This window comes from Eriocheir sinensis, chromosome 11 (genome assembly GCF_024679095.1).
Source record: "Eriocheir sinensis breed Jianghai 21 chromosome 11, ASM2467909v1, whole genome shotgun sequence".
Taxonomy (NCBI): domain Eukaryota; kingdom Metazoa; phylum Arthropoda; class Malacostraca; order Decapoda; family Varunidae; genus Eriocheir; species Eriocheir sinensis.
This window is the reverse complement of record NC_066519.1, coordinates 13,026,202-13,049,183: the sequence shown is the minus strand read 5'-3', so window position 1 is coordinate 13,049,183 and position 22,982 is coordinate 13,026,202. Positions and strand designations below refer to the sequence as shown.

Genomic DNA, 22,982 nt, shown 5'->3' with positions numbered 1-22,982 from the left:
AGGAGATTAATCGAGTTCTCATGAGTGTATCTAACGTTCATGGAGCAGAAGCCTCGTCAAACCATTACTAGGCTCATAACACTACCCATGGGAATACTAACACAACCTAGGCTCATAAAACTACCCCTGGAAATACTAACACAACCTAGGCTCATAAAACTACCCCTGGAAATACTAACACAACCTAGGCTCATAAAACTACTCTTGGAAATACTAACACAACCTAGGCTCATAAAACTACCCCTGGAACTACTAACATAACACCTACGAGAGCCTTATTAAATGTGTGTGTGTGTGTGGGGGGGGGGGGGGGAGCCTTAGTCTATAGATGGATACGCTATTTATATTATCATTATCAATAGCGCTCGAGAGAAAGTCGTGGACGTGGCAGAGAAAGTGGTTTTACATTCTATGGCCATGTAAGTCTTTTGATATCCGTATACTGCTACGTGCATCACAAGTTTGTCCCTCCACAGAACAGGATGTGAAAACTCAACGTGGAGGGAGGTGAATATAAACCGCAAGCCAGTCAGAGGAAGATGTGAAGAAAAATATATATAAAACCACAAGTAACCGAGTCAGAACATTTTTAAGAGGAGGAAATAAACGATAAAACTACACCAAGACAACCAAACATTAAGTAAACCGAACAACCTAAAAACTAAATCAGAATCAACCCAGTCAGTGCAATTTAAGAGGAATATAAACCAGGAATATAACCACAACCTTGTCAGAACAACCTACGAAGGAATAAACTATAAAACAATAAACGAAAACAACCGAACAACCAAATCGATCAACCAAGCAACCAAATAAAATAAACCACGATCAACTCACCCGGAACAACTTAAAGAACTATAAGTAAACTACAAAACAATAAACCAAGACAACAAAACAACCAAATAAGTAAACCAAACAACCAAATGAGTAAACCAAACAACCAAATGAGTAAACCAAACAACCAAATCAGTAAGAAATACGTTAAAACATTAAAGCCGAACTTATAAAACAATAAAAACAGGATCTGGGCGGCTGACTGGAAGAGGAGAAAAATAAAACATTAATATCATGAAAGAAAAAAAAATAAGTACGCCGGCGGGCAAATGAAATTCCGGAGCACATGTCAGCTGTCACCCGCGGCGCCGCTCTGCACTCCTTCCGCGCACACTTCACCGCTGACCGAATTTTCTCCCGCGAAAGTAATGCAACGATGAGCCTCCCGCCGCGGCATGCACGGTTCCCCCTCCCCTCCCCTGCACGTATTTAGTCTTTAATTTTAAGAAGATTTACACTCGGTCCGGTATAGCTTAGGTCAAAACTACCCCTGGAAATGCTAACACAACCTAGGCTCATAAAACTACCCCTGGAAATACTAACACAACCTAGGCTCATAAAACTACCCATGGAAATACTAACACAACCTAGGCTCATAAAACTACCCGGGTAATACCTTGGTAATACACTGCGAATATTTAGTAGATGATTACGTGGTTAATTTGAGAGCTACGTCCCGGTACGAGGCTTGAGCTCCGAAACTAACCAAGAGATTTACAGAAAAATTCTCCCAATGTGATTCCCATACAAAGTTACCAAATAGACATTACCTATCATACATAACCTAACGTAACCTGACCTCTTCAAGAGTGGCACTAAATACGTATAGGCTACCCGTAGAGAGAGTGCGGAAATATGCCCCAGCACCTCAACTCTGGACAGTGGTCACTTTTCTTATCTATCGTTACATCTCCCGCCTTTCCTTTCTGGGTTGAAGGCACACTCACACACACATCCCTTCCTTCGTCTTTAGGCCTTAGGAGGAATGTCTTACAGGCCCGTAGCTAGGACTTCATATTCGAGAAGGGGCATTACTTTTCTGTACTTTTCTTTCTGCATATCTATACAACTGAACAGGTGAAGTGAAACAGAATTACACCATGAACATGATTATGATAACCGTCACTAAACATGTACAAATTTAGAAACCTGTCATGAAAAAGTAGGAAGTCTGGCTTGATTTTCCGTATTGCATTTCCCTTTGTGTTACGCATCCAAATACGCTTATGGGTGAAAAACTTCCGTGGAGAGGGCTAATGTTTTTTTTCAGGGGGCTAACCAATGACTAGACACTTCTGCCAAACAGCAAGAAGAAAAGGGATTGTGAACAGAGTCAACATGCCATTCCGCCCTCGATCTCTTGTCACCGCGCAAAGAAAATGAAGATAGAAGAATAATTTGAAGATGGGTGTGCATAATACAAAACAAACAATGATACAAAGCAAATCCCTCTATCTCTACCATCCCAGCAGAGATAAAGAAGTAATAAGAAAAGAAAAATAAAGATGGGTAGGCTATTCAAAACACTACACTCTATTTCTACCATCCCCGCAGAGATAAAGAAGAAAATTTAATAAGAAAAGAAAAATATAGATGGGTAGGCTATTCAAAACACTACACTATCTCTACCATCCCCGCAGAGATAAAGAAGTAATAAGAAAAGAAAAATAAAGATGGGTAGGCTATTCAAAACACTACACTCTATTTCTACCATCCCCGCAGAGATAAAGAAGAAATAAGAAAAGAAAAATATAGATGGGTAGGCTATTCAAAACACTACTCTCTATCTCTACCATCCCCGCAGAGATAAAGAAATAAATAAGAAAAGAAAAATATAGATGGGTAGGCTATTCAAAACACTACACTCTATTTCTACCATCCCCGCAGAGATAAAGAAGTAAGAAGTAATAAAAGAAAAATAAAGATGGGTAGCCTATTCAAAACACTACCCTCTATCATCCCCGCAGAGATAAAGAAGTAAGAAATAATAAAAGAAAAATATAGATGGGTAGCCTATTCAAAACACTACACTCTATCATCCCCGCAGAGATAAAGAAGTAAGAAATAATAAAAGAAAAATATAGATGGGTAGGCTATTCAAAACACTACCCTCTATCATCCCCGCAGAGATAAAGAAGTAAGAAATAATAAAAGAAAAATATAGATGGGTAGGCTATTCAAAGAGATAAAGAAGTAAGAAATAATAAAAGAAAAATATAGATGGGTAGGCTATTCAAAACACTACCCTCTATCATCCCCGCAGAGATAAAGAAGTAAGAAATAATAAAAGAAAAATATAGATGGGTAGGCTATTCAAAACACTACCCTCTATCATCCCCGCAGAGATAAAGAAGTAAGAAATAATAAAAGAAAAATATAGATGGGTAGGCTATTCAAAACACTACACAAAGAACATCGGTGAGCACTTGCAGCAAAACACACCAGCTGTACAATAACACCCAATACCACACGGGTCTTAAGTTCAGCCTTCATTTGTCATCCTGTGATTGTAAGCTGCGGCAAACATATAAAACACTCGCTCTGCAGACTCATGTTTAGGTTACGCTGACGGTAAATGACTGGGCGTTACTATACAAAAAAAATACTTAATTGTTTCCGTAGGTGACTTGCAATTCGCTTTGTTTATTCCCTTACGCACCATAGGAAATATTATGAGGCTGTGTTCTTTCCTGTTTCATCACACGCAAGACTTCTGGTTATGATTTCCTTTAATGACGTTTCTGAATTAATGTGTTTTCTGCTTTCATTCTTTTTTAAACAAAGGAGACAGCTCAAATGCACACAAAAAAGGAAATAATAATAAAAAATAAGCCCGCTACTCGATGCTTCCATGGGTATTTACCGGATTTCTATCTTTAAAGTAACGTTGGAGGAAGCATTTATATAGCTACAAGTGGCCTTTGCATTGAGTCTGTAGTGGGGAGGATCTTAGAGGCTATATGCACTTTAAGGTTCAGCATGTCACTGATAACTCAAATTCGGTTTAAATATATATATGATATTTCCTAACTCTAAGCACTACTTCTAACACCTTAAATAAACTACACTTCTACACATGGGTGGTGTTCACGTTAAAAAAAACACTGATACACAAACGGATGAAGATCCTTACCTTAATAGACAGATAGATAAAGATAGATAGATACATAGATAGATATATATACTATACTATACTTATAAGAAAACACTGATATACAAACAGATGAAGATCCTAACCTTAGTAGACAGATAGATAAAGATAGACAGATACATAGATATATACTATACTATACTTATAACGAAAAGTAAAGCCAAACGTAAGAAAACACTTGAGTAAGATCTTTACCTTAAAATCTCCCTCCAAACACAGGCGTCTCGTATATCCCACAATAGCCCGGTGACCTCGTGCTTCAGGTAGCCTACTCACACGCTTTTAGTCTCCTTATAGCACTGTATTTATAACGTAACCAACGCCAACAGCCACTTCGCTACACAACAGTCTGTGGTGTGCACCTGCCGGGTCACACCACCTGTCTGCGCTAGTGCGGGGGGCGGAGCTTGCTGGCTACTCGGTCAGTGGAACCCCGCACGGAAACACGACCCTCCTACCCCCGCCCCGCTCCTACCTCGCTCCCTCCCTCCCTCCCTCCCTCCTTCCTCCTGCTCCACCTTCTTCCCTCCCTCCCTCCTTCCTTCCTCCTTGCTTCACCTCCTACAGCAGGGTTGGGATGAAGTCAACAGAGGTACCTTCATCCTTTTGAGGCTATATATATGTATACTGTTATATGTATGTGTATATCTCAATACATGTATCAAATCAAATCAAATCAAATCAAATCCCTCCCTCCCTCCTTCCTCCACCTCCTTTCTCCCCGCCGTGACATCGCGACCCCCTGCCTAACCAAGAAGTCTAGGGGTCATTTTTAACACCTTTCCAAGCACATACATTTGACAAAGCTTTCGTAGGACTTCTGGGCATTTCCATGGGTAACTTTATGACCATGGTGGTAATTTTACATAGCTTCTTTACCATGAACGTCAAGAAACACTCATGGGGACGCGTCTAACCTATATCTTGGTCGGCAGAAATGATTAATGGAAGACTAAGGAAGCGTTTCAAAATATCGACCTAGGGATCCTAACCTCACCACCGGAAGAACCTTTGACACCCTTGTAACGGCTCTGTGCTGCACGGTGCTTGTCCCCGCCACCCATACACACCCTTGGCCTCGCCCTTAGCTATACTCCTTGCCTCACTCGTCCACATTCTACAGTTTCGCGGTGGTTTGAGCAACAATGAAGCCCTTAAATGAAAATATATAACGTATCGTATGTTGTTAGGGTAGTAGAGCCCTTTGCATAGTTTATCTGCTCATCGAGGGGACTCAGTTTGGGTCTATATCAGTTTTGTATTTTCCTTTGATACCCTTTCATGGATGTAAGTAATAATAATAATAATAATAATAATAATAATAATAATAATAATAATAATAATAATAATAATAATAATAATAATGATAATAATGATGTCAAATTCCTTTATCTTCTCCAAATGAAATATCTTACAATAGCACTATACGTAGTAGTTAATGAGTAAGGAAAAAAATATAGTGGAAAATCTTTTAATGATAAAATAATGTGGACAGCAGGACAGGAGGCTCTGGTGACCGGTGTTAAGTCTTGAGCTGGAAGGATTTGTCTATAAACTTGATACAAGGCAGCCTTCTCTTATGAGCCTAGCCAGAATTGTTTTTGTAGTCTGGCCTTTATATATTTTTAACAGTAACAGAAGCAGCTCAAGGACAAAAGAACAACAAAAGAAAAACAAAAATAAATCACACTAAACGCTACTCTAGTAAAAGGAAATAGAATTGAAACCCCAAAAGAGTCAATTACTGATAGGGAGGATGACTGGACTTCTCCTCAAAATGCGAATCTACATAAACTACATAGAAGTGAATTTAATGCATGGTTTACCTGTCTCTAATCACTCTCCTCCTCCTCCTCTGACTCTGATGCAGATGGTGGAAGGTCAATCTTATCTGAAAAGGGCAAGTTATAATGTTGTTTAGCTATTCAAGGATGTAAAGTTTGTAAAAAGCATATTTAAAGGTCTATGATTAAATATGTATGCTGTTTTTCCTATTTAAACCTTTCATATTGCTATTTTCCTACTCTCGTTATGTATTTCAGTTCCTCCTCTTTTTTACTACTACTACTACTACTACTACTACTACTACTATTATCCCCCCCAACACACACAAACAGACCCCAGTACCTACATCTTACCCTTCACATAATCTAAAACCTACATCACCAGTTCATTATGTATTTCAGTTCCTCCTCTTTTTACTACTACTACTACTACTACTACTACTACTACTTCTACTACTGTCCCCCCCAACACACACACAAACAGACCCCAGTACCTACATCTTACCCTTCACACATCCTAAATCTTGTATAATTTTTTTCCATATACTCAAAACATTGCAATATTCACATCCTATCAGTGCACCATCTCTCTCCTATTTCATTTTAACCTCCACATCCCTATACTATCCCATCCTTCCCTCTACACCCCAGACCCACCTTTCTCTGCCCTCGCTTCCTCCTCCAGCAGCTTCATGTATCTGTTCTGGACTTCCACCACCTCGCTGCTGGTCCGACAAGCGCTGTATTTGTCCAGGAGCTCCTCGTTCAGCTTCAGGAAGTTCTTGCCCCACTTAAATTTACTGAGGTATAAGACAGCACCATCCTTCTGCCCTGGAAAGAAAGAAAGGACCTTGTTTTGAGTGTGATATAGGGTGATTTTTGTTATGAATGGTTGTGGGGTTATGCTTGATGCTTGACTGCGGATTTCCTACAAGAAGACATCACCAAGCAACAGGAATGAAACAAAAAGTGGCTGTTACAATTCAATGAAGAAAAATATAAAGTCATGCACCTTGAGAGGAGATATCCAGCATACCAATACCACATGGGAAACACTCCACTCTCCACCACAGAGGTAGAGAAAGACCTGGGAGTATATGTCACCAGGCTAACAGTGAAAGCCAAATCCGTGACAATCGCAGCGGACGGGTTAACAACTAAAGTATGTATTTGAATATTGTGTAACTTATGACTGTGACCTTACCGCATATGTACATGGTGGCAGCGATGGCCTCAACACACGACAGCTTGCAGGGCCGGCCGTAATTGACAGGGTTGCAGGCCACCAGGTAGGGCAGCAACCTGGGGTGGCCGGCCTTCATCCTGCCGAAGGGTGTCTCAGCCAGCCTGGCCCAGGAACAGTCCACCACCGCTGTGCCATGTTGCTCAAGTACTGGGCCATCCTCAGGCGAAACACACTGGGGGAGGAAAAGGTGGTTAGACTTAGTGTGGTCCTCAGAGTCAAGAGGTTTAATTTTCCAATAGTTAGATCAATGAACAGACACAAAGGATAGAAAGGAAAAGATTATGGATGTTAACCACAGATTCAAGGATTAATGATACAGAGATGAACACCATTGCTACACACATCTATAACCTATACTCAAAAAAAAAAAAAAAAGAAAGAAAAGAAAAGGAAAAAACAGCTATAATGCATACTAAAAAAGGAAAAAGTAAGGAAAAGACAAAAAAAAAATTAGAACAGCTATAATATATACTCAAAAAACAATAAAAAAATAAGGAAAAGAAAAAGAAAAAGAAAAAAAAAGCTATAATGTATACTAAGAAAAAGTAAGGAAAAGACAAAGAAAAAGAAAATAAGAAAAGCTATAATGTATACTCAAAAAATAATAAAAAATAAGGAAAAGAAAAGAGAGAAAGACAAAGAAAACAATGTAAAATAAAGGTGTGTTTCTTCCCAAGCTTACTTACTTTCTGCCCCACGGGAGTTAACACGATGCCGGGAAACCTCTGTCCAAGCTTGAGGGTCCGCACCAAGCCCAGCCGCACCAGCTTCCTGCCTGAACACTTCTTGGGGTCACAGTGTTTCAAGTCCCACATTGCCACGGGAAACTTGACTGTCTCGGACACCCTCGGCTCCTCCTCCTGTGATAAGAAATGTGTGTTAAGTAATGGAGACTTCACTTATAAATTCACTTCACTTATTTATCTAGCCCTGTGAAAAAGATATATGTATGGTGCAAGTAACTTTAATCTATTTTAACCATACTAGCCCATCACTTATAAAGAAATGTGTGTTAAGCAATGGAGACTTCACTTATAAATCCACTTCATTTATTTATCTAGCCCTGTGAAAAAGATATCTGTATGGTGCAAGTAACTTTAATCTATTTTAACCATACTAGCCCATCACTTATAAAGAAATGTGTGTTAAGCAATGGAGACTTCACTTATAAATCCACTTCACTTATTTACTTAGCCCTGTGAATAAGATATCTATATGGTGCTAGTAACTTTAATCTATTCTAACCATACTAGCCCATCACTTATAAAGAAATGTGTGTACAAAGAAATGGAAACCCTAAAATCAACCTGCTAGAGCTCAAGATGATGTAAGATTGAAGCATGAAGAGATAGCCATAAAATCTTTGAACTGTTAGATTTTTCCAGCTATGATTTTCGGCCCTTTAAACATTTAGACAGTGGATTTCAGATTAAAGACCCTTAGTTGTTCAGAGACTGGATTATTGGACTAAACTGCTGCCCCTAAGACACACTCACCTCACCATCACCGCTGCTGCTGCTCTCCTCGCTTCCATCTTCCTCATCCTCTCTGGTTTCCTCACTTTTTGATTCCTTTTTTTCCCCTGCAAGCGAGTACAATAAGGATACAGTTGATTAATGTATATAGATAGATAGATAGATAGATATAGATAGATAATGACAGATAGACTGATAGATGGATAGATAGGTGAAGAACAAATCTCATATTCCTCTTAACTTTTTCAAATAATCTTCAAATCATTTTCACGACACATCTGCCTCCCTCTATTAGCGTATGATCTAAGGATAAAGCATGAAAGGAGGGCATTAGTATAGATATTAGTAGAGACTTCTCTTTCTGTTTGCAAAAAATTATAAAACTTCCTGCCAAGGCTAACCTTCCAGGGAGAGGCGACTGATGGCCTCCTCCTCCAGGTCCTGCCCCAGGGTGGACGAGGCACCATCCCCTGAGGCCTCAAATCTGTCCCTGCGTCCACCGGCACCACCCTTGACCCTCCTTCCCCTTGACGGCTGTCCCCGCGCGGCACGGCTCATTCTGGAAGAGCGAGATTATGCACTTCCTACCCTACCGTATGTTTTACTGTATTATGTTCTGTTGCTTAATAAGCTTGGATGGACTGGCGCATTGGTTGGTAAGACCTTTCGGTTCTTTGCCTGAGGGTTTACTCTAGCATGGCTCATAGGGAAAGGTCATCCAATTAAGAAATTGACCTGGAGGATAGCAACAGGAGTGACTTAGGTAAAGATGGGTGTTACTAATGCACTGATATCATTCCCTAATTAACCCACTACTTTTAAGTGCATGTTAATAAATCCTAACCATGAATTACCTTCTATAGAACACTTTAATGTCAAGTGAACGTGGTTTTGTTTACATTTTGCGGCGGTTCCGTCTTGATCTTGAGCTTGATGTCACAGGTGGCTTGAGATTTAGGCCCTATCGGCGGCTCCTGTGAAAGATTAATTGATTGATAGTTTATTGTTGCAGGTAAACAACAAAGGAGAAGGGAGGAACATGCCATCCCAACCCCCAGGCAGGACAGTGTGTGATTATACAACTATTAGTACATGTGTAGGTAGCACCAAGAGAACAAAACATTCAGAAAGTCGGTGTTCAACTACTTTATTGGGGCAAGATGTCATTGTCTACGTCTTTCACGCCACTGCTCTCCAGCTTTCACCGCCTCAGTCACTCGTCCATTTGTGTCTCTCTGTTGGTCTTCGTTATGTGTTTGGGTTCGTCAGTTTGACAGGTAACCATTAACATGAATTTTCACTCCCAAGCCGGTTCATTTCATAAGGGTTGAAATGAAGCATAAAACCACTCATTAAACGAACTAACCAACGGATTTGAATGAACTAACGAGGAACATATCTGAATAAAAAAATTATAACAGATTCTTCAAAGAATTCTCATTGCTTTCAAGCGTAAGAAACAATGGTGACCCACAAACGATTTATTTACTTATGAGAAAAATGTTGCACCTCACTTAACAAGCAAGAAAAAATATGCATCTGCCGGCGGGATTCGAACCCTTGCCACATTGCGACAGGTTAGGCACAGGTGAACCGTGAGCAGCACATTGTAGTTTGCTTGACTAGATAAAAGTAAAAGTAAAAAGAAGGAGAGGAAGAATATGACGATTTATTTACGGGATGAATGTTATACCTCCAGAAGAAATAAAAAAAAAAAAAAAAAAGTGTGCATCGGCCGGGAATCGAACCCGGGCCTCCCGCGTGGCAGGCGAGAATTCTACCACTGAACCACCGATGCTTCTCAATGATATATTTGCAACAATATTATAAACTAAAATAAACCTAAAAATACCAAAATGTATATATCTTTTTTTTAAGGGAAAGTAATAATATGGCCAAAAAATTAACATATTCCACTAAATTGTGCTAACTAGTCACAAGGTGAGGGAGAAAGAGGGTAAAAGTATCTCTTGTTCATGGTGCTACCCCAAACATGTAGCTATTAATAGTTGTATAATCACACTCTGTCCTGCCCGGAGGTTGGGATGGCATGTTCCTCCCTTCTCCCTTGTTGTTTACCTGCAACAATAAACTATCAATCAATCAATCTTACTTGGGTTTCACTTCTACGTTCTTGTTTTCTTTTCCTTTTATTCCACAGGCATTTTAACAAGTTCTTCACAAGTTTTATACAAGTTTTAATGGGCTGGGTGGCTGGATGTGGCAAGATTACTGCATTCAAGAGATTAGTTGATGGGCTTGAGGAGGCGGATGATAGGTGCTATAAAATCATGCAAGTCACTAAATTTATCACCAGAAAAAAAACTTGAACCACGTAAGAAAATCGTTGGTTGGGTGAAATTGTTAAATTGTCCTTCATATGTTCTACAGACAAAAAAAAAAATATATCAAAGGTTGTGGCGCCGTTGCAAACACGAACAATAACAACAACAGCAGAAGAAGAAGATCGGTGGAGTCCTTCACATTCAAAAGCCAACCCCTCAATATGGGGCAAAATAAGAGAAGAAGAGGTAATTATTCCACTTCCAGCACACTACAGAAGCTCATACGATTGATATATTAAGTTATATTAAGAAAGAACATTAAATTAGTGGGTTGCGGAGGCCTCAAATGATGGCTTGGTGTTCTGCCGTTTACTTACTTGGTTTACTTGGTTGAATCTAGAGGGTATTCCTCACAGCTGTGGTGGACCACCGCTGCAGCCGGCCCGAGAGTCCTCCCTTAGGAGAGCTATTTGGTCCGGCACAGAATTTGAGGCTGCCCTGCAGTAAACCGTGTAGCCTGGAACAGGAGGCTCGTCTGCCAGCGTTTGCAGGAAGTTGTCCTCTTTGGTTAAGATTCGTTTTAGGTCCGTGCCAGTATCTCATTACCTACCTTATGAAACATCAGTATCTCTTCATATGTCTTTTCTACAAACCTTCAACAGTCATGGAAACGCTTTGAAAATCCAATTCAAGGACTTTTTTTTTACTCTTGAAAATAGGGGATAATGCTTACGAAAGCGCGTCGCCTCCTCTGGTGCTGGCCGCAGCGGGTGTTGCGAGAAATACCTCCTCGCTGAAATAAGTCACATATACATGAGGGGGGGGGGGGTCCAGGGGGGGTGTAGCCCCCTTGGTTAGAAGGGTGGGTCGAGGGGGGCGCAGCCCCCTCGTTAGTAGGATGTAAAGTTCAGTTGGAGTAGTTTAAATATGCTCCCCAACCCTAAGCCCTCTGCGAGCTATTTTGCGGCTGCAGCGTCGCCGCGGCCAGCAGAGGAGGCGACGCGCTTTCATAAACATTATCCCCTATTTTCAAGAGTAAAAAAAAGTCCTGGAATTGGATTTTCAAAGCGTTTCCATGACTGTTGAAGGTTTGTAGAAAAGATATATGAAGAGATAGTGATGTTTCATAAAGTAGATTGAGATACTGGCACGGACCTATTACGAATCTTTACCTTCTTTTTTGAATCTGGCAACCGAGCAGCCCGTGGTGTCTCTGACGTGTCTAGGGAGCACATTGAAGAGCCTAGGACCACTGTGTGAGAGGCTGGAGGTGAGGAGATTCTTTATTCTCCCTGGTGCTGTTGAAGGGAGGGCCCGTCTCTCGCATAAGCGACCGGTACGCTCGCTTGTTACCATTTCCCGTTGATGAGGTTTCAGGCTCCGCTCCGCTGTTAACAAATGCTTTAAGAACACTCCCAACACACTACAGAAGCTCAGAGGGTTGATATATTAAGTTATATTAAGGAAGAACATTACATTAGTGGGTTGCAGAGGCCTCAAATGATGACTTGGTGTCCCGGTGTCTGTTGAAGTTGTCATAGATTTGGTTTACGGTCATTTCGCCCACATGTCAATTCGCCCACAAGACTTTCCGCCAGTTCTCCCACATGTAAGAGTCAATTCACCCACATGTAAGAGTCACTTCGCCCACACGCTCCATGTCATGTCTACATTGTTGGAGTAGTCATATACCATGTAGATGTAAGTGGAGTGTAGTTCAAGAGGCCACCACAGGGCAGTGCAGCAGTAGAAGGCTTGTTGGGGCTTCTATCGAGTGGAAAATAGAGAATTTATCATCAGCACGACCAGTCTGGGGACCCGCCACCTCCACACCTCTGCTCCATCTTCAAGTATTGCAGCTGGTCGATGATGGAGTTGGACGCTTCTCCTTTTGAAGTGGGGCCGTGTGGGACTGGAGACTCGTAGTGATTCTCCATATTTAACATTTGTCCGGCCTCTTCTTGAAAGTTTCTGTGCTGGCACCTGTCAGGTCTCTGATGTTCCTTGGCAGACAGTTGAACAGTCTAGATCCAGCACAGATGAAGCTTTCTGCCTGTATTGTCTGGATCCTCTGAGAGTGGCAGTTTAGTGACCTCCTTGTGCAGGACCTTCCAAACCTTGGGTGGTGTCGACCTTCTATGCCACCCTTCTCGTTGTGTGCTGGATTTGGTGGACAATTTACGGTTTCACCCAACCAATGATTTTTTTACATGGTTCATGTTTTTCTGGTGATAGATGTAGTGAATTGCACGATTTTGTATTTCATTACCTACCTTATGAAACATCACTAGCTCTTCATATATCTTTTCTTCAAACATTCAACAATCATGGAAACGCTTTTTAAATCAAATTCAAGGACTATTTTTGTATTGTTGAAAATAGGGGATAATATTCACGAAAGCGTAGCCTCCTCTGGCGGCGGCCGTGGTGGCGGGCCAGCCGGTGTTGCGAGAAATACCTCCTCGCATAAATAAGTCGCATATGTGGGATGCGCCCCCCCTGATTAGGAGGTTATGTAAAGTTCGGTTGGAGTAGTTTAAATATGCTCCCCCACCCAAAACCCCCGATTTCCCACAGGTCCCCCAAGTTGAACCTCTCTGCGAGCTATTTTGCGCCTGCAGCGGCGGGCCCACAAAAGGCATTGAAAGGTCAATCTTTTAGTCATTTCCGGAGAAAATTACTATCTCCATGATGAACAGCATTATATTTTGTCCAGAAATAAGCAGTCAGCATTTCAAAATTAGTAACGTCATTAAAACAAATATTTACCATAGCACTCTCTTCATCTCTGCAGGGAATACAGCCTCAGGTGTTTTAGCCTCTCCCAGTAGTTTGCTTTAAGAACGCACACCAACCCTAACCTAAAACAAATATTGATGAAAAACGTCCGAGTGCGATATCCAGACCAACAAATTTAGTATCATTCTCACACCCCTTACAGCTAGTACAAGGACAAGAGGAGAGAGAGCTGAGGCAGCGCCAGCAGCATCACCGGAAAGACCAACCATGCCACAGCAGAGACCAGCAAGTGCCCGACGGAGAGGGAGAGGCAGACCATCAGCTAGAGCCGGTCAGACAGCCAATGTGAGGATGGTCTCGGAAGCCCAGGAATCACCGGTGACAAGAGGTCGAGGAAGGCCACCAGGGAGGAGGAGGGGAACACCGAAGGGGGGCAGTCATGAGAGGCCGCGTCAGGGAAGGATGAGGAGGAGGGCGCCAGTGGTCAACCTCGACGGGGTGAGTTCGAGTGAGAGCGAGGTAGAACAGAAACGGAAGAGGACGCAGAAGAAGACGAAGAAGCAGGAGGTGGAGAACAAGGAACAGCTCCACATTACTCTAAGGTTGGTTGAGACATGATTCATTCCTCCGCTACGTTTGTTTATGTTCCACCCTTCTTTTTTTTTCTTCTTTTTTTTCTTATTGTTTTACCGTCACAGTCGCTGTTACTGTTTGTTTTTGTTTTTATTTTTTGTCCGCCTATCAAGGGGACTCTGCTTGGGGTCGTCAATATATTTTTTAGTTTCCCTTGATGCCCTTATATGGATCTCAACAATAATAATAATAACAATAATAATAGTAATAATAATAATTCACCTTCCTATAGTTTTTCCCTAGGGAATAACATATGAATAGCAATGTATGTGTCTATCTCTATCCATCTCTCTATCTATTTATCTATCTATCAATTTCTCCCTTTCGCAGTCCTGATAAAATGTGCCGAGGAATCATGTCGGACTCAAGTGACTCCGAGGAGGACCAGAAGTCATCCCCTGCTGCCACCCCGCCTCGCACTCCAGTAGTTTGTCGGCCTCTCCCTGCGCTAGACGAAGGCGACTCGCCCTCAACTGGCTCGGATGATGACATATTTGACGTGGATTATTCAGGTGAGTGTGCATGTGTGTGTGTGTGTGTGTGTGTGTGTGTGTGTGTGTGTAGATCTAGTTGTAAGGCCTGAGCTATCCTCGTATGGTCCTGTCTCCCTATTTATATTTGTTCAATTTTCCCTTAATGTATTTGGCTTTCACTGGTAGCCTGATAGCATATACTCCCAGGCCTTTCTGTCGCTGTGGTGGATAGTGGAGTGTTTCCCATGTGGTATTGGTGTGCTGGATATCCCCTCCCAAGGTGCATGACTTTACATTTTCTTCATTGAATTGTAGCAGCCACTTTCTGTTCCATTCCTGTAGCTTGGTGAGGTCTTCTTGTAGGAAATCCACAGTCAAGGGGTTAGACATTTCATCTCCCAAGCACACATATTTGACAAGGCTTTCTCAGGCATTCTGGGCATTTCCATGGGTAGTTGTATGACCCTGGTGGAAGTTTGACCTTCTATCTTTACCATGAACATGAAAAATCACACATGAAAACACAATTGACGTCCTTTTCAGCTTTTCGAAATAGTTGATTTGAGAGGCGGAAATATGTAAAAGTACTGATCTTTGTGCTCTGTGTATTTCCATGGGTAGCTTGACCATTTTTCTGTACTGTGAACATGAATAAGCACACATGAAAATACAATTAATATCCTTTTCAGCCTTCAGAAATATATAGTTGATTTGAGAGACAGAAGCATTTAAAAGTACTGGAAAAGCTCAACCATCTCCCTGAACTCTCATCTCCTATTCCCCCTTCCAGCCTGCAACTTACATGCCCTCCAGTCGGCCTTCAAGGAGATCAAGTCCACCGAGACGCCCAAGACTCCGCCGCCCCTGAGCCACCTCACACGCAAGACGACCACCAGAGCCAAGCCAGTCGCCGCTTCGGACAATGATGACATACTTGTTGTGCAGGAGTACCCAGCCCACTCTAATGAAAGGTACGTGTGGTTGGTAGTCTGGGGTTGTTGTTATTATTGTTGTCGTTGTTATTTCCGAGGTTATGTGTTTTCGGTTTGGTTTCTTTGGCTGTCATGATGAAAGGTATATGAGTTTGGTAGCAGTCTTTATTTTTTTTTTTTTTTTTTTATTTTTTAGAAAAGGACACAGTTCAAGGGCATGAAAAAAAAAAGAAAACAATAATGAAAAAAAAGCCCGCTACTTACTGCTCCCGAATAGAGTACATAGGAGTGTCCAAAAAGAGAGGTCAATTTCGGGAGGAGAGGTGTCCTGATACCCTCCTCTTGAAAGAGTTCAAGTCATAGGCAGGAGGAAATACAGATGAAGGAAGATTGTTCCAGAGTTTACCAGCATGAGGGATGAAAGAGTGAAGATGCTGGTTAACTCTTGCATAAGGGGTTTGGACAGTATAGGGATGAGGTTGATTAAAAAGTCGTGTGAGGCGAGGCCGCGGGAGGTGGGGGAGGCATGCAGTTAGGAAGTTCAGAAGAGCAGTTACCATGAAAATATCGATAGAAGATAGAAAGAGAGGCAACATCGCGACGGAATTTAAGAGGTAGAAGACTATCAGTAAGAGGAGGAGAGCTGATGAGACGAAAAGCCTTAGACTCCACTCTGTCCAATCCAGTCTGGTTTTATTTTATTATCAACTTAAGCTAACATCCTCCTTTTTCATCCCCCTCTATGTCTTGGTACCATTAATATCCTTGGTACCAATATCATAAGCTAACATCCGCCCCTTCTCATTCCCCCTCTATGCCTTGATACCAATAATATCCTTGGTACTAGTATCTTAAGCTAACGTATGCCTTGGTACCAATATCTTAAGTTAACCTATGCCTTGGTACCAATATCTTAAGCTGACATCCTCCCCTTTTCATTCCCCCTCTGTGTCTTGGTACCAATATCTTACATTAACCTCCCCTGATCCAGAGAAAGCATTGATGACGTCAGTCGAAACGCTCGCCCATCCTCGCCTGTGCTGTTCGCCATAGACAGTCCGGTCCAGAGTCCTCAGAAGAGGGCCAACACAAGTACTGAACCTCAATCCAAGTCGGGGATCTCAAGGAGGGAGTTACCAATGAGTGTGAGTAAGGATTTTGTAGATGTAACAGGGGGCTTCATGGTGCAGTGGTTAGCACACTCGGCTCACAACTGAGAGAGCCCGGGTTCGATTCCCGGGTGGAGTGGAAAAATTTGGGCGGCTTTTCCGATACCCTACGCCCCTGTCCACCCAGCAGTGAATGGGTACCAGGTATTAATCGGGGGTTGTGTCCCGTCTCCTGGGTCTGTTCCCTTCTCCTATTATTCCTTCCCCTTCTGTCTTCTGGCATATGACCACAGATGTTGCGCCGACTAAACGAAACTTTCCAACTTTCCAACTTGTAGCTGTAACATCAGAGTCACCTAAGGAGGAAATGAGAGAAATGAGCATGAGTAAGCACAGCCTTCCTCCCTTCCCTTGATGTAGAAAAAACTAAAATTCTGCTTCCTTTTGGTGGCAAGTTTGCCCTTCCTATTCTAAGTACCTGTTCTTGTTTGTCTATAACCTTACCATCTCGACATAAAAAGAAATTAGCGTGGTTATGATGACATTTAAAATCTTCCTTCCCTTTTGGTTGTGAGTTCGTCCTTCCTCTCCTTACCACTCTGTCTGTATCGCTGTTTTCCGCTCCGCAGTTAAGCGAGAGTCTGAACATTAGCAGCGACATCATTCTGTCCGAGGGCGAGGAGGAGGAGGAGGTCAACCCAGAGATTCGTGTCCGCATCAAGTGGGGCAACGACTACTTCAGGGAACCCATCAAGAAAGTGAGTGACTGCGTGTGTGTGCTGAGTTGATTCTTTTATGTATGTTCATTAAAAAAGGGACTTTGTTTCTATATTAATTAAAGAGAGGGAGCATTAAGACACCTAGTAGTTAATCTGAATAATCTGAATAATCTACCCATCAGTGCATCTCAGTGAAAATAATAATAATAGAAAATGGTAATACTAGCATGAATTTTTTACTATTGAAACAAAAGGGGAATTATTATCCTTCTAAAATCTCTCTTGTCAAATAAATATCTTGAGTGTAGTAAGGTAAAAATAACATGGATAAACACATCAGTGCATCTCAGTAAAAATAAAAATAATAGTAAATGGTAATAATAACATGAATTTTTTTACTCTTGAAACAACCAGGGAATTATTATCCTTCTTGGTATCCTCAATTTTGATACTAACTCTGGTACCCTAATTTTCCTGGTCCTCTGCCATTCTTCCCTTCCTTCTCTTCTGCCCTCTGCCTGCCTCAAGCACCCTAACCAGCCTCCTCCTCCTCCTCCTTCACAGTGGTAGAAGTTTGTCCACCTCTACACAGCTTTGGTACCCTAATTTTCTCAGTCCTCTGCCATTCTTCCCTTCCTTCTCTTCTGTCATTCTTCCCTTCCTTCTCCTCTGCCCTCTGCCTGCCTTACACACCCTAACCAGCCTCCTCCTCCTCCTCTTCCTCCACAGTGGCTGAAGTTTCTCCACCTCTACAGAGCTTTTGTACCCTAATTTTCTTGGTCCTCTGCCATTCTTCCCTTCCTTCTCCTCTGCCCTCTGCCTGCCTCAAGCACCCTAACCAGCCTCCTCCTCCTCCTCCTCCTCCACAGTGGCAGAAGTTCGTGCACCTCTACGGAGTCCTTGGCAAGAAGTACGGCGTGAGTCCAGAGCGTGTAGTACTCAGCCTCCAGGACAAAATCATCAACCCAGCCCACTGCCCCGGGGACCTCAAGGTGACCATCGGGGACTGCATAGGTGAGCATCAACAGCAGGAGGTTTTATGTGTGTTTTTATGTAGCCTGGTAACATATACTCCAATGTCTTTCTCTGCCTCTGTGGTGGATAGTGGAGTGTTTCCCATCTGGTATTGGTGTGCTGGATATCCCCTCCCAAGGTGCATGACTTTACATTTTTCTTCACTGAATTGTAGCAGCCACTTTTGTTCCATTCCTGAAGCTTGGTGAGGTCTTCTTGTAGGAAATCCGCAGTCAAAGGGTTAAGGCACCTCATGAATCAGGATTAATCTACACTAATTTGTCTTGGTAACCTTGATTTTGATACTGCAACTATGGTATCCTAATTTTCATGGCCCCCTTTCATTCTTCCTTCCCTTCTCCTCCTTCTCTCTTTGATAAACATAAGTCGTAACATATTTTCATGGTCGTTTTTCATTCCTCCTTCCCTTCTCCTTCTCCTTTCGATATACATTAAGACGTAACCTATCGCCTATTACAGAGGGAGGAGTACAGAGCAGCGACTTCCAAAGCGACAAAACAAAAGGAGCAAATGGAACCAAAGTCATAGAAGTCAGCAAGGACCCGAACTCCATACTCCTCCGCGTCCAGAGCTCCGACAAGAAGGCCTCCGTCACCATCTCCCTCGGGCTGATGGAGCATATGAGCATACTGATGCACAAGTACGCTGAGGAGAAACAGATCAGTCTTGACCATCTTCAGTTCATGTTTGATGGTGAGGTGTTGAGTCCACGCAGCACCCCGAACAGTCTCGAGATGGAGGGCGGAGAATGCATTGATGTGTATAGGATTAGTTAGTGCATGTTTGAGGTTATGTGTGTGTGTGTGTGAGGGGTTACATGGGGCAGGCTTAGTTGTGGGGGGATGGTCTCTTGTGCAGTATTAGGGTGTGTCTTCTATTCCACTTCTTTAATCAATATTGTTTGCATGGAAGATAAAATAACAGCTTAAAAGTGATCTCAGTTTTAACCCGGTAACAGCAGGGATCATGTTTCTTAATGGTCCCTCTAAGCGAGAAGAATGACAAAAAATCATCACTCACATAAACCATTTCATAATATATATCAATGCATTTGTGATCAGTTTATGCATCATCTATTTTGTGGGGTTTATATCATGGCACAAATTTGGCCCATCGCTGCTACACAGTAAAGCGACAAATTTGGCCCATCGCTGCTACCGGGGTAAGATTGGATGACAGAAAGAGTGTGATTATCCATGTTATTTTTTTCTTACACCCGAGATGTTTGTTTGACAATTGAGATGTTAGAAGGATAATAATTCCCCGTTTGTTCCGATACTAAAAAATTCATGTTAGTATTACCGTTTACTATTATTATTACTTTTACTGAGATGCACTCATGTATTTTTCTAACTATATATGGACTTCTACTGTATATCTAAGCTTAAGATTGGTTAAACATGTATAATCTAGCACCACACGAGACCCACATTGTTCGGTGATAGGCATTTCATTGTTTTGACATTTGTAAATACACACATGTACCATTTTTCCATTGTTTCAAATCATGCGCCGGGCTTCCGAGCGAACGACCTCCATCTGGTATAACGATCACACAGTATAGGTACATCATAGCACTCACTGTAATATATATTTGTCCAAGGAAGGTAGAGAGGAACTTAATCCCACTAATTATCATTGTATTCTTAAACATATCGAGCTCTTGTTACGACTATTTTCCAAGGCCACAGAGAAGATTAACCGGGTTTTTCGTGGGTGATTATCCATTCAAGATGTATAAGCTGTGTAAAACTATCCCTGCCATCACAAAACTATCATGGTCTTTAACATATCGGATTCCTTTTACGACCATTTCCCAAGGCCACAGAGAAGATTAACCGGGTTTTTCGTGGGTGATTATCCCGTTCAAGATGTATAAGCTGTGTAAAACTATCCCTGCCATCACAAAACTATCATGGTCTTTAACATATCGGATTCCTTTTACAACTATTTCCCAAGGCCACAGAGAAGATTAACCAGGTTTTCATGGGTGATTATCCCGTTCATGATGCAGAAGTCGTGTAAAACTCTCACCAGCATCGCAAAACTATCATGGTCTTAAACATATTGGGTTCCTTTTACAACTATTTCCCAAGGCTACAGAGAAGATTAACTGGGTTTTCGTGGGGGATTACAGAACAGTCCATGGAAGTCCCGGGACCTTCAACGAGAGGCTTTTCATACAGATGAACTGAAGCGCGATACATTTCAAGAATAGGGGCTTGTATTTTCTTATGGGAAATATAGGTTTGTTATTCAGCCAGAACTGACCTCTTATTTTTAGGGGGACTGGAGGGGGTAAGTAAGCCATGTCTGAGGTTGGGGGGAATGCAGATCCGAGGACAAAATGAGGTCATGTTAATTTAGGTTAGGTTAGGACAGGTGAAGTTGATAAGGGGTCAAAATGAGGTCAGGTGAAGTTGATATTAATCCAGATTTTCCGGGGTCAAAATGAGGTCATGTTAGTATAGATAAGGTCAGGTGAAGTTGATAGGAATCCAGTTTTTCAGGACAGAAAATGAGGTCATGTTAGTATAGATAAGGTCAGGTGAAGTTGATCGGAATCCAGATTTTCAGGGACAAAATGAGGTCATACAAATTTAGATAAGGTCAGGCAAAGTTAAAGGAAAGCCAGAATTTGTTTGATAAGTTTGAGATAAGGAAAAGCATGTCCAAAACTGTCAGGAATCCATATTTTCTTGTAGTATTAAAATTGGGTGCACAAAATTTCCCGGTGCAGTAAATCAAATATTGTAAGTGGAACGTAAACACAACTGTCTATGTACTGCAGCAGCGCAAAGTCTAATATTGTCACCTTCATAAGAAAACTGCATCAAGCCATATCTTCTTCTTTCTTAGCAGACATGTGTTAGGATTTCTGTCAGTCTGCAGGCCTCTTCTTCATCCCTTCTCTCCAGGCATCCCAGCCCATGTATGTCTCGTTCCTCTACATCGCTAAGGTTTTCGTTGCTTTCCTCCAGCGCTTCTTTCACCCCATCCAACCATCTCTTTCTTGGCCTCCCAACTGGTCTTCTGTTTGTGGGTTTCCAAGAGAGCCTTTTTTGGTTGCTATATCTTCATATCTTCTACTCTTCTACTTTAATGTCATTTTACAGTGAGTTTGTGATACAGGCAGAAAAGTTAAGGTGAAATTTAACTCCGTGCTGCAGTGGATAGTGCATACTTTTAATGATAGCTAATTGTTATGCCTCGGCTAAAGTTGTCGGTGTTTTCCTTGATGTAACCCATTGAAATGTTGCATAAGAGTTTGTTGACACGGCCCGAGGTGAGGTTAGGTTAAGTTACGAGTGGAATTCCCAGGTTCATCTATACACTAGCATACGAGAAGGACATTATACCTATACATAAGTGCAATTTCTAAGACTGGGATTGAGAGGGTAGTGAAAGTGACCAATAAAACACATGTAAATTTTTAAAGTTGATTTTATTACGAAGAAACCGTGAACTTTTCAGAATAGATGTAGTAAGTTAGTAGTGATAGTAGTAGTAGTAGTAGTAGTAGTAGTAGTAATAGTAATAGTAGTAGTAGTAGTAGTAGTAGTAGTAGCATATAGTATCATTCTTATTATCATTTATAGGTTAACTTTATATATCTTTTTGCATGGTCATTGTCAGGTGTAGGAAAGGTGACAAACAAAACTATTATAATCATAGCTTCCTGATTTTAAGCGACAAGTAATCTATGATGGTGGAGTCACGCTGATATTGGCGCTGATAGGCACAGAGAGATAAACAGGTGTAATTGATAAGAGGTGTTACTGATGACGGACATATGTGGGAAATGTTATATTACTCCATTTTTTGTACTTGTGTAGGAAATGTGACTACGCTTTATATATTTAATGGCTTAAGACGTAGTATATAGATTAGGTCAAGGACAAAGAAAATATATTAGTTTGTGTTGTATAGGTTATATTAGCAACATATATTAGTATTAGTAGCCGTAATACCCGTAGCAGAAATGCAGTCTTGGGTGCAATTCATTACAACTTGATTTAATTATAGTTTCACTTGTGTTTGAAGACCACCATATCACAGGAGGGCCGTCAAGAGCTGTTACAGGGAGGAGGGTCTTCTTCCACTGGGATCATCGCTAAGGGGTCAAGATTTTGGAGAAAACAACATTACTGGGTGCATTTTCCTATTGATTATTCAGCTATATATTGGCAATCAGTGGAATAAGAATGACAGTGCAATAGAATAGTCCCAGTTTTTCGTCCGAGTCCCGTCTGTGTTGGCTGTAAAAATCCATGGACTGTAGTTTTATAGTCCATTACATCAAGTTTGTAAGCTCCCCAACCAAACAAAATAACATGAACATAATCCTTGTATAGTGTTTGGCGTTGATATAAAAAGAAGGAAACTTTAGAAAACCACACAGGAAATCTCTTTAATGTCTGGTATTGAGTAGAGATAACGGATCATTGTGGACCCTCCCGAAATTGACCTCTCTTTCGGCCACCTCTTTAGATTCTTTTTGTGAGCAGCGAGTAGCGGGCTTTTTTATTATTATTGCTTACTTTTTTATGCCCTTGAGCTGTCTCCT

The 22,982-nt window shown here is 41.6% G+C and overlaps 2 protein-coding genes and 1 non-coding gene across 6 annotated transcripts; 1 reads left to right on the top strand and 2 right to left on the bottom strand.

Annotated features, from left to right (window-relative positions):
- Positions 1 to 5,442: 5,442 nt before the first annotated feature.
- On the bottom strand, positions 5,443 to 9,477 carry LOC126996877 (18S rRNA aminocarboxypropyltransferase-like). 2 transcript variants are annotated; one of them, XM_050857792.1, is made up of 7 exons: positions 9,345 to 9,477; positions 8,892 to 9,049; positions 8,512 to 8,597; positions 7,702 to 7,875; positions 6,974 to 7,187; positions 6,427 to 6,600; positions 5,443 to 5,876 (listed from the first exon to the last, which is right to left on the bottom strand). In XM_050857792.1, exons 2-7 carry the CDS (start codon positions 9,046 to 9,048, stop codon positions 5,818 to 5,820), a joined length of 864 nt encoding a protein of 287 aa, XP_050713749.1. In that variant the 5' UTR covers position 9,049; positions 9,345 to 9,477; the 3' UTR covers positions 5,443 to 5,817. The 2 variants fall into 2 exon arrangements, with proteins under 2 accessions (XP_050713749.1, XP_050713750.1); XM_050857793.1 differs by having other exon boundaries at positions 9,390 to 9,451.
- Positions 9,478 to 10,217: 740 nt separating this feature from the next.
- On the bottom strand, positions 10,218 to 10,288 carry Trnag-gcc (transfer RNA glycine (anticodon GCC)). Its single transcript has one exon. It is a non-coding gene; the product is annotated as a tRNA-Gly (tRNA).
- A 572-nt stretch (positions 10,289 to 10,860) lies between these two features.
- On the top strand, positions 10,861 to 19,904 carry LOC126996876 (serine/arginine repetitive matrix protein 1-like). Of its 3 annotated transcripts, none has more exons than XM_050857789.1 (8): positions 10,861 to 11,021; positions 13,717 to 14,116; positions 14,478 to 14,659; positions 15,411 to 15,591; positions 16,544 to 16,697; positions 17,291 to 17,419; positions 18,250 to 18,394; positions 18,875 to 19,904. In XM_050857789.1, exons 1-8 carry the CDS (start codon positions 10,871 to 10,873, stop codon positions 19,189 to 19,191), a joined length of 1,659 nt encoding a protein of 552 aa, XP_050713746.1. In that variant the 5' UTR covers positions 10,861 to 10,870; the 3' UTR covers positions 19,192 to 19,904. The 3 variants fall into 3 exon arrangements, with proteins under 3 accessions (XP_050713746.1, XP_050713748.1, XP_050713747.1); XM_050857790.1 differs by lacking the exon at positions 10,861 to 11,021 and adding an exon at positions 12,093 to 12,111; XM_050857791.1 differs by lacking the exons at positions 18,250 to 18,394; positions 18,875 to 19,904 and adding an exon at positions 17,909 to 18,217.
- Positions 19,905 to 22,982: the final 3,078 nt, after the last annotated feature.

Bases quoted from the DNA above. Each gene is read 5' to 3' on its own strand.
- LOC126996877 (XM_050857792.1), bottom strand. From the start codon at position 9,048: ATGAGCCGTGCCGCGCGGGGACAGCCGTCAAGGGGAAGGAGGGTCAAG. The intron at 6,601-6,973 runs GTAAGGTCACAG...CTTTCTTTCCAG, and splicing joins TGCCACCATGTACATATGCG to GGCAGAAGGATGGTGCTGTC. The intron at 5,877-6,426 runs GTGGGTCTGGGG...TGCCCTTTTCAG, and splicing joins GGAAGCGAGGGCAGAGAAAG to ATAAGATTGACCTTCCACCA.
- LOC126996876 (XM_050857789.1), top strand. From the start codon at position 10,871: ATGTTCTACAGACAAAAAAAAAAATATATCAAAGGTTGTGGCGCCGTT. The intron at 11,022-13,716 runs GTAATTATTCCA...CACCCCTTACAG, and splicing joins GCAAAATAAGAGAAGAAGAG to CTAGTACAAGGACAAGAGGA. The intron at 14,660-15,410 runs GTGAGTGTGCAT...TCCCCCTTCCAG, and splicing joins ATTTGACGTGGATTATTCAG to CCTGCAACTTACATGCCCTC.